The sequence below is a fragment of the Seriola aureovittata genome, chromosome 23 (genome assembly GCF_021018895.1).
Source record: "Seriola aureovittata isolate HTS-2021-v1 ecotype China chromosome 23, ASM2101889v1, whole genome shotgun sequence".
NCBI classification, from domain to species: Eukaryota; Metazoa; Chordata; class Actinopteri; order Carangiformes; family Carangidae; genus Seriola; species Seriola aureovittata.
Window position 1 is genome coordinate 19,517,276 of NC_079386.1, and position 10,000 is coordinate 19,527,275.

At 44.2% G+C, this 10,000-nt stretch overlaps 1 protein-coding gene and 2 long non-coding RNA genes across 3 annotated transcripts in view; 1 reads left to right on the forward strand and 2 right to left on the reverse strand.

Annotated features, from left to right (window-relative positions):
* Positions 1-7,052, forward strand: part of slc25a11 (solute carrier family 25 member 11) — a 7,138-nt gene extending 86 nt beyond the window's left edge. The window contains exons 1-9 of the mRNA XM_056368997.1: positions 1-137; positions 3,077-3,229; positions 3,966-4,083; positions 4,215-4,303; positions 4,422-4,512; positions 5,106-5,196; positions 5,287-5,386; positions 5,648-5,699; positions 6,447-7,052. The exon at positions 1-137 is cut by the window's left edge and continues 86 nt beyond it. Coding sequence (XP_056224972.1) covers positions 73-137; positions 3,077-3,229; positions 3,966-4,083; positions 4,215-4,303; positions 4,422-4,512; positions 5,106-5,196; positions 5,287-5,386; positions 5,648-5,699; positions 6,447-6,602 — 915 coding nt within the window. The 5' untranslated portion in view covers positions 1-72 and the 3' untranslated portion in view covers positions 6,603-7,052. The remainder of the gene's footprint in view (positions 138-3,076; positions 3,230-3,965; positions 4,084-4,214; positions 4,304-4,421; positions 4,513-5,105; positions 5,197-5,286; positions 5,387-5,647; positions 5,700-6,446) is intronic.
* Positions 852-2,538, reverse strand: LOC130164379 (uncharacterized). Its single transcript, XR_008826598.1, has 2 exons — positions 1,663-2,538; positions 852-1,522 (listed from the first exon to the last, which is right to left on the reverse strand). It is a non-coding gene; the product is annotated as an uncharacterized LOC130164379 (long non-coding RNA).
* Positions 6,610-10,000, reverse strand: part of LOC130164383 (uncharacterized) — a 5,778-nt gene continuing 2,387 nt past the window's right edge. The window contains exon 2 of the long non-coding RNA XR_008826602.1: positions 6,610-8,649. This is a non-coding gene — a long non-coding RNA (uncharacterized LOC130164383). The remainder of the gene's footprint in view (positions 8,650-10,000) is intronic.

Consider the following 10,000-nt stretch of genomic DNA (forward strand, 5'->3'; position numbering starts at 1 on the left):
TCCGGCCCAGAGGCACACAGGCAGCGGGAATCTGATCAGGAACTCTGCGGCCACTGACCGACCGGGGCAAATATGGCGGACGCAAAGCCCAAAACCTCTCCAAAGTCCATTAAGTTTCTGTTCGGAGGCTTGGCCGGGTAGGTGCTGCTGCTGCTGCTAGCTGTCATGCTAACTGCTAATGTCAGTGGAGCTGCTGCTAACAGAGGCGCTAACACACCGCAACGTTATTCTGGTGAAATCCGCGATTGAAAAACAACGTATTGTTTAGTTTATAATAAAACACCCGGGCTGTAACGGTCCAGTGAGGCCGCCCTGACTGATGCCTGGTTAGCTGCTAATGCTAACGCCCCGTGACGGTGTTACGGAGAAATCTGTTCCCCTATCGATTTGTGTCCACCGATAACAACATGAAGCGACGCTCAGCCCTGGCCCCAGCTCGTGACCCTTGCGACAGCTAATTAAAACCCAATATCAACCAGAACTAACCCGTGGAGTAACAGCGGAGGACGTTATTTGTAGCGGAAACAGTGTGCGACAACTCCCCGGTGTTACGAAGAATGTTGCACCCTCTCAGCATCTGCCCCGCTAGTCTTCTCCATCCTTCTGCAGTGTTATAGTCTAATTAGTCTGCCTTTAATGAATATAGTAGAAGAGAGAGGGGCTCTGTCTGCAGTGAAAATTAAAGTGTCCTGTCTGGAGTTTAATGTGGCCACACTGTTTGTCGGTGTTACCTGTCAACGTGAAGGCTAATGCTAATGCTAGTTGTCAGAGGCAGGTAATGCAGTTATCTGAATGAAACATGTAATTCAGATTACCACATGTAAAACTGAATTTGAACACAACACGCTGACTTCAGACCAGCATACTCAAAGTTTTACTGCACGGTCAAAGTGGAGATTAAACATGAGGAGTTTGTCACAGTTAGTCACTGAATCCAGTTTCTGTGTCAATATAAAATGTATCTTTGTTTTTCAGAGTCACTTGCTGTTTCTTTTCTTATCCAACAGTAAATTGTGTATTTTGGGGTTTTGGAAGTTTCAGTCTCTGGAGCTCAGAGAGACCATCAGGTTCTCGGTCTCCTCTGATGCCTCAGTTAGTCCGGGTCCAGCTCTAGAAGAGTCCTGGTTCTTCCAGGCGCCTCGACACAATCCTGTCTGAGCTCTGCAGCAGCTCCTTCACCTCACGGGTTCTGCTCTGCTCAGCTGTGAGACCTTGTAGAGACAGGTGTGTGTCCAGCTGAGTTTACCACAGGTGGACAGGTGGACTACACCCACAGGTGTAGAGACATCTCAGAGATCATCCAGAGAAATGGAGGAACCTCAGCTGAACTTACAGATTCACAGTGAGGTGTCTGAATACTTCTTTAATGAAATGTTCACTCTGTCGTCATGGAGAATTGAGTGAAGACTGATGAGGGAAACATGTAGTTATTTCCTCATCGGGCTGCAACATAACAACATGTGACAGAAGTGAAGGCGTCTGAAGACTTTCTGAATGTTCTCACACTCACAGCATCAAACGCCTGCAGAGAGAAAATGAACCCGACAACAGCCTGTTAATTAATGTTAACCTCGTTTAATGTTTTATTTAACCTCCAAAAAACATTTACTGTCATAGCAACAAGAAAAAGTTTAATTATACAATAAAAAGTTTTAAACTTACTTTTTACTGTGCTTCTACATTGAATGGTGCACGTGTCGTCTTCAGTTGAAGCCTGTGACCGTGGTTCTGTGACGTCTGCATGACATTTATTCATGAACACAGCTTTTTAAAAAATATACAATCATTTTTTACAGTGTAAAAAAAAAAAAGAGTCTTCACACTGTACAGACACACTGACATTTCCCTCCATGTGTCTGTCACAGCAGCTGCATGTCTGTCCTTTAAATGTCATGACCCCCCCTCAGCTGTGCACAAACTTTAAAACATCTCAGGAGCGTGCACGTTGCCCATGCACGCCCTTCGAGGAGTGTGCACGAGACCTTAACATGTCCGTGGCTGTGAGGGACAGCTGCTGGTGTCTGACGCTGAGAAAGTGTGACGGATATAAACTACAGCTCATGATTGATTAATTATCAATCAATCTGCCAGTTATTATTATTATTATTATTGTAATTTGATGATCGTTTTGTCTATAAAAAGCCAGTTAATAGTAAAATGTCTCGTTCAATTAAAATCGTGTGTGTGTGTGTGTGTGTGTGTGTGTGTGTGTGTGTGTGTGTGTGTGTGTGTGTGTGAGAGTAACAGGTTCAGCATGTTAAAGGTCATCACATGTTGACTGTGAGGCCTCACTCTGTCACTTTCTTGAACAAAAAGTTTCAGCAGGTTTTTCATGTGGATCAGTGGCTCATAAAATCATGTGATTGAAACATGTTTGTTCAGCCAGTAGATTATGATCATTTTAACCCCCAGTGCATCATGGGACTAGTTAATCTGATCATAAACATGAACACACAGCTGTTATTGATACAACAGTGAACAGTTCAATGTGGAAGCTGCAGCAGTTTCACCTCCAGTCTTTTCATTGTCAGGATTGGGGGCGTCGTCAGGCTGACCTCTGACCTTCTGATAAAGTGTCAGTTGTTACAGTACGAGCTGTTCCTTTCACTGATACAGTAACTCTGATAACAGCCTGTTATCACTGCAGTGTTTCTGTATCAGCCTGATGTGGCTAAAAGAAGTAATCAGTTCCCTCCTGCTCCGTGTGGCACTGCTTCACTCTGAAACACTGGCTCACAGACACAGTTACTAATTATTAGTAAAAGGTGTAGTTTCCTAAAACAATGCTGCTGTTTGTGCTGCTTTGACAACTGTTCCTATTATTTTGTTTGCTCTAATTTCATCAGTGAAGGTGGGATAAATAAAATCCCAGTCAACATTAGAACCTCCATGAAGGAGGATTTACTGCTGCAGTGACTCGGCTTCAGCTTCAGGGTGTTAGAACTAACGCACTAACAAGTGAAACAGTCCCTGTTCTCAGGAACCTTACCACTTTAACAGGAAACTGTAAATCTGAGTGTGATGACGGCTCTTTTACTCTCTGTACCTGTCTGTCTGTACCTGTCTGTCTGTCCAGGATGGGTGCGACAGTCTTTGTGCAGCCGTTGGACCTGGTGAAGAACAGGATGCAGCTGAGCGGTCAGGGAACGAAGGCTCGAGAATATAAAACCAGCTTCCACGCTCTGTTCTCCATCCTGAAGAACGAGGGAGTCGGAGGCATCTACACTGGGTATCTACCGCTTCATTTATCTACCGCTTCATTGACCTACCGCTTCATTTATCTACCGCTTCATTTATCTACCGCTTCATTGAGCTACCGCTTCATTGACCTACCGCTTCATTTATCTACCGCTTCATTTATCTACCGCTTCATTGACCTACCGCTTCATTGACCTACCGCTTCATTTATCTACCGCTTCATTGAGCTACCGCTTCATTTATCTACCGCTTCATTTATCTACCACTTCATTTATCTACCGCTTCATTGACCTACCGCTTCATTTATCTACCGCTTCATTTGTCTACCGCTTCATTTATCTACCGCTTCATTTATATACCGCTTCATTGACCTACCGCTTCATTTGTCTACCGCTTCATTGACCTACCACTTCATTTATCTACCGCTTCATTTATCTACCGCTTCATTGACCTACCACTTCATTTATCTACCGCTTCATTTATCTACCGCTTCATTGACCTACCACTTCATTTATCTACCGCTTCATTTATCTACCGCTTCATTGACCTACCGCTTCATTGACCTACAGCTTCATTGACCTACCGCTTCATTTATCTACCGCTTCATTTATCTACCGCTTCACCTGACACTTCATTTATCACTTTATCGGACCTTTGCTCTCACACTTCATTTACTTTTATCAGCTGTAACTCGTGTTGGTTTCCTGGTGACCACAGTGTAAGTTTCCTCGGTGAAAGTGAAGATAACGAAGTGTGCGGTCTGTCAGTCTGTCAGCAGGGCTGCTGCGGCAGGCGACCTACACGACGACTCGTCTGGGAATCTACACCATCCTGTTTGAGAAGATGACGGGAGCCGACGGACGGCCGCCGAACTTCTTCCTCAAGGTGCGTTCAGGTTCACCTGCAGAAAACTGGTAACTGCTTGTACTGCTGGAAACTATGACAACAGTACAACCTGCTGTGGACACGTTAGCTCACGGTCAGTCACAGTGTTGGACCTGCTGCTCCCTCTGCAGGCGCTGATCGGTATGACAGCTGGAGCCACGGGAGCGTTTGTGGGGACGCCAGCAGAGGTCGCTCTGATCAGGATGACGGCCGACGGACGGTGAGACGGAGACGTGAGAGAGTTCACGTGATGTTCTACCAGGACGATGTCACTTTATTTAACTGTGTGTGTGTGTGTGTGTGTGTGTGTGTGTGTGTGTGTGTGTGTGTGTGTCCAGTCTTCCTCCAGACCAGAGGAGAGGCTACACAAATGTTTTTAACGCTCTGGCTCGAATCACCAGAGAAGAAGGAATCACCACACTGTGGAGGGTGAGCTGGGTTCAAAGATAAAACATTTGTTGATTAATTGATCGACCAGTCGACACGAGAACAAACAGCAGCTGTTTATAATCATTCAAGTCACGTTTCTGTTTCCTGTGTCCTCTGTGGAAGTTGACTTAATATCTGTTTTTTATATGGAACACTTTTCTTTTAATTTTACAACTTTATCCACTAAATATGTGACTTTATTTCTCTAAACATTGTTTTATAATTAAATATTTATTAGTTTTGTTGGACAATCATGGCTCAAAACTTTGTATCATTTATCTACCACTTTATTTATCCAACGCCTCATTTATCCAACGCTTCATTTATCTAACGCTTCCTTTATCTTTTGTGAGTCTGGTTTTGGAAACTGTGACGAATACGTTTCTTTATTTCTGGACATTAAGTCGATTAATGGAGACGATGACGTCGTCGTCAGTAGCTGCAGCTTTACGACACGTTTAAGGTTAAAACTGTTCCTAATATTATGACACTTTCTGATGCTACAGAACCTGCTCTCAGGTATTTCATTAATACTCTGGAAGATTGTGACATAGTTCATGGGAAGCTTGACCTCTGACCTGTGTGTGTTGCAGGGTTGTATTCCCACCATGGCTCGAGCGGTGGTGGTGAACGCAGCTCAGCTGGCCTCCTACTCTCAGTCCAAACAGGCGCTGCTAGACTCAGGTACAGATGTTGGACTCACAGTGAACACCTGTGTGATGTCACCTGTGTGATGTCACCTGTGTGATGCCATCTGTCTGTGTGTGTTTCCAGGATACTTTGGGGATGATATTCTGTGTCATTTCTGTGCCAGTATGATCAGCGGTCTGGTTACTACGGCAGCCTCCATGCCCGTCGACATCGTCAAGACCAGGTGAGACTCAGACTGAACAGGTGAAGGGAGGCGGCTGAGTGTTTATATAACTCACCTGTTTTAGTGCTTGAACAAAAGGTCTCAGCTCCACACAAACCCCTCCTCTTTGATCATTTTTGGATTAGCTGGGAGTTAGGGGCGGAGTCATGTACTGACAAGATGGCGACGGTGGAGCAGCTCACTCTGAGCTGCAGAAATGTGTGGGTGATGTCACAGAGTTAGAGGAGAGCTGCTTCTTAGCGAGTTTGTCTGTTTCCTCAGGATCCAGAACATGAGGATGATCGATGGGAAGCCCGAGTATAAAAACGGTTTGGTGAGTTCAACACAAAGCTTCGTGTTCACTGACCTCTGACCTCGTCATCTTAGGCGTTATTGATCACTGATCACGTGTGCAGGAGGCTCCTCACATTTCTTCTCTTAGTATTATTACTTACAACTATTTAAATCATTTTTTAAATATGAGAAAAATAATAAAATGTTACAGTTTCTCCTAATATTCAATGTTTTATCTATATTACAGTTTTTGTTAAAACTTAGTTTTGAATATTTGGTTCAACTTGTTTTTTTCTGTAAATTTTCCGAGTAAAGATTAAATGTTTATTAAACTATCACGTTTTCTTACAACATTATGATTTTATTCCTTAAATATAATATATTTATTATTATTATGATTTCTATTATTTTCCTTAATGTTGAATTATTTCCATAATTTTTCTAAACGGGGAATATTAATAAGATGTTAGGCTTTCTGGTTATATTCCAATATTTAATGTATATTAACTTTTTTATTAAACTGATTTTTATGTTTTTAATGATTCAGTTTTTATTAAATTATCACAACCTTTTCTTCAAACATGATAACTTTATTCTTTAAGCATAATATTTAATATTTGATAAAGGTTTTTTATTATCCTCTGAATAGTAAAATGTAGTCTCATAATGTTCATGTTTTTAAACTTTTCCTCATAATTGTACGTATCTGAATATCATGATTATGATCATCACAACTTCTTCTGTAAATATGATGAGGGTGAAACTGATGACACGTTTGTGTGTTCAGGAGGTGCTGCTGCGAGTCGTGGGGAAAGAGGGATTCTTCTCTCTGTGGAAAGGTTTCACTCCGTATTACGCTCGTCTGGGACCTCACACCGTCCTCACCTTCATCTTCCTGGAGCAGATGAACCGCCTCTACAAGACCCACGTCCTCGACCGCTAACACACACACACACATACAAACACACGCACAAACACACAAGGACTACAACCAAACCTCATCATGTTTCAGACAGAATTTAGAGGAGCAGTTCAACATTTGGTCAAATCCTCCTGTTCATAAAGGGTTTTAAAAAATGGTGCAATGTTCCTTTAAAATACACGCACACACACACACACACACACACACACACACACCGTGTTTTAAATTAAAATTCTTTTTGTAAAGGAAAGAATGTAAAATAAACGTAGTTCAAACATCGTTTAGTGATGTTGTCAATGATTAATAATGAGTCTTATTGGTAGAATTATGGCCCCTCCCACGGCCCCTCCCACACCCTGACATCACACAGCATCATGGGACTGATCGGTAACCATGGCTACAGCCAGGTGGATGAGTAAGAGCTTGTTTATGTGTCTCTTTGTGTTTGTGAATAAAAGTCACATCATCTGATTCAGCTGGATTTTATCATTTGATGATAATATTAATATTATTGATTGTTTTTTCTTCTCTGTAAAGCTTTCTCAAACTTTTTTCTTATTTTTCGACATATCCAACCATAAAGATTCTGTTTATTTATTTAACAACATTTCAAAATACTTTACTTCCTGTTGAAATGCAACTTTGTTTTCAAAATAAGATTTTTTTGTCACAACTTTTCCTCCAAAAAAAACCCTTCATTATTGAAACACCTCTTTTTCATTTTCCTTCTAAATCATGATGTTTTCATCAGTTTTTTTAATATTACTACTTTATTTTCAAAATAAGATTTTTCTGATAATATTAGGACGTCTTTCTGCAGCTGCAGGTGTGTAACTGTCCACCAGGGGACGCTGCTGCTGTCATCTGGACGAGGTTTCAACAGGACACAACAATCCACCTAAAACATCTTCATATTGTTATTTAATAATATATTTATTAGGTCATTAGAACAGATTTCTGTCAATAATCAATAATTCCAGTGGTAGAAATGTAAAAAAGATTGATTGAAGCTGCAGATGAATTCATATCTAATGTTAGTCAGTTAATAACCTGCTGGTTGGTTTGACCCACATGTTGTAGGTGTGTGTGTCCAGCAGGGGGCGGCACAGAGGCGCGTGTCTGAGCCTCAGTGTCCACACTATGTGGCCAAAAGTATGTGGACGCTCCTGTCTGTTTTCCCTGGTTTTATCCTCTTAGTTCCAGTGGAGGGAAACCACATCACTGCACCGTTCAAACCTCCGGAGTCATTAAAACATGGGTTTTAATTGATCTGCATCAGCTGTTTGTGATTAAACTGACTCAGTTCACGAGAAACAAAATGTTCATGCCGATCAGAAAGTCGTTATCGTCCCCGAGGACTCGTTTGGTTTAAACACCATACACATCATAAATAAAGTCCGACAGATTCCAGCATCAAAGGTCAGTGAGCCGTGGAGCAGCACGACCCCCTCAGTGTTAATGAAACCAGAGGCTGACAGGGGCTGCCAACATGACCTTTGACCTCTGAGCGGCTCTGACTCGATAAACTAAGATTGTGATCTGAACACTTTGTGTGATTCAACCTTTTAAATTCAACAAAGACAGAAAACCCTCAAACCTCCGAGGGACAGATGTCTCAGTGTCAGGACAAGAGTTCTTTAACTGAGCTCTGACCCGGGGCTCAGGTCTCCGGGTCCGGGTCTCAGGGTCCGGGTCTCAGGTTCAGGTCTCAGGGTCCAGGTCTCAGGGTCCAGGTCTCAGGGTTCAGGTCCAGGTCTCAGGGATCAGGTCTCAGGGTTATGGTCTCAGGGTCCAGGTCTCAGGTTCAGGTCTCAGGGTCCAGGTCTCAGGTTCAGGTCTCAGGTCCAGGTCTCAGGGTCCAGGTCTCAGGGTCCAGGTCTCAGGGTCCACACTCAGGTCTCAGGGTTCAGGTCTCAGGGTTCATGTCTCAGGGTTCAGGACTCAAGTCTCAGGGTCCAGGTCTCAAGGTTCAGGTCTCAGGGTCCAGGTCTCAGGGTTCAGGTCTCAGGGTTCAGGTCCAGGTCTCAGGTTCAGGTCCAGGTCTCAGGGTCCAGGTCTCAGTAACCCTCTGTACCAGAAGCAGAAGCTAGTGACAGGAAGTGGGCGTGGTCTCAAACACAGTGAGAGTTTCTCATCATCATCAGTGTGTTACATTCATGTGTGTGTTTCATCACAGCTACACACTCAGAACCTCTCTCTGTTTTGCCATATAAGGACACACACACACACACACACACACACACACACACACACACACACTCACACTGAATATTCATTTAAGCTGCAGCAAAATGTGTCAGAGAGAGACACCACTTCCTCTTATCTCGCTCGCCCTGACTTCTTTCGACTTGACTCAGAGAAGTTCACGAGCACTGAGGAAGTGTGTGTGTGTGTGTGTGTGTGTGTGTGTGTGTGTGTGTGTGTGTGTGTGTGTGTGCGTGTGTGTGTGTGTGTGTGTGTTTCCACATTAGCACTCTGTACTCAGCCCTTTGCTGTCGTTCATGTTCTGCTTTAACCTCCATAAATGGCAGCTGAACGTTCCACTGAGTGAAAATGGCCTCAACCAGCCGGCGGCCATGTTGGATGTAGTCCTTCTTCATCGTCTCAGATCAGCCTCAGACACAAACAGCTGTTTACACCTTCACAGCAGCTTTCACTGAAGCAGTTAGAGTCCAAAGTCCGGACTGAGTCAGACCTGAACCCTGAGACCTGAACCCTGAGACCTGAACCCTGAGACCTGAACCCTGAGACCTGAGACCTGAGACCTGAGACCTGAACCCTGAACCCTGAGACCTGAACCCTGAGTCCTGAACCCTGAGACATGAACCCTGAGACCTGAACCCTGAGACATGAACCCTGAGACCTGAGACCTGAACCCTGAGACCTGAACCCTGAGACCTGAGACCTGAACCCTGAGACATGAACCCTGAGACCTGAGACCTGAACCCTGAGACCTGAACCCTGAGACCTGAACCCTGAGACCTGAACCCTGAGACCTGAGACCTGAACCCTGAGACATGAACCCTGAGACCTGAGACCTGAACCCTGAGACATGAACCCTGAGACCTGAGACCTGAACCCTGAGACCTGAACCCTGAGACCTGAACCCTGAGACCTGAGACATGAACCCTGAGACCTGAGACCTGAACCCTGAGACCTGAACCCTGAGACCTGAACCCTGAACTCTGAGACCTGAGACCTGAACCCTGAGACCTGAACCCTGAGACCTGAACCCTGAACTCTGAGACCTGAACCCTGAGACCTGAACCCTGAGACCTGAACCCTGAACTCTGAGACCTGAGACCTGAACCCTGAGACCTGAACCCTGAGACCTGAACCCTGAGACCTGAACCCTGAGACCTGAAGCTTGAGACCTGAACCCTGAGACCTGAACCTTGAGACCTGAACCTTGAGACCTG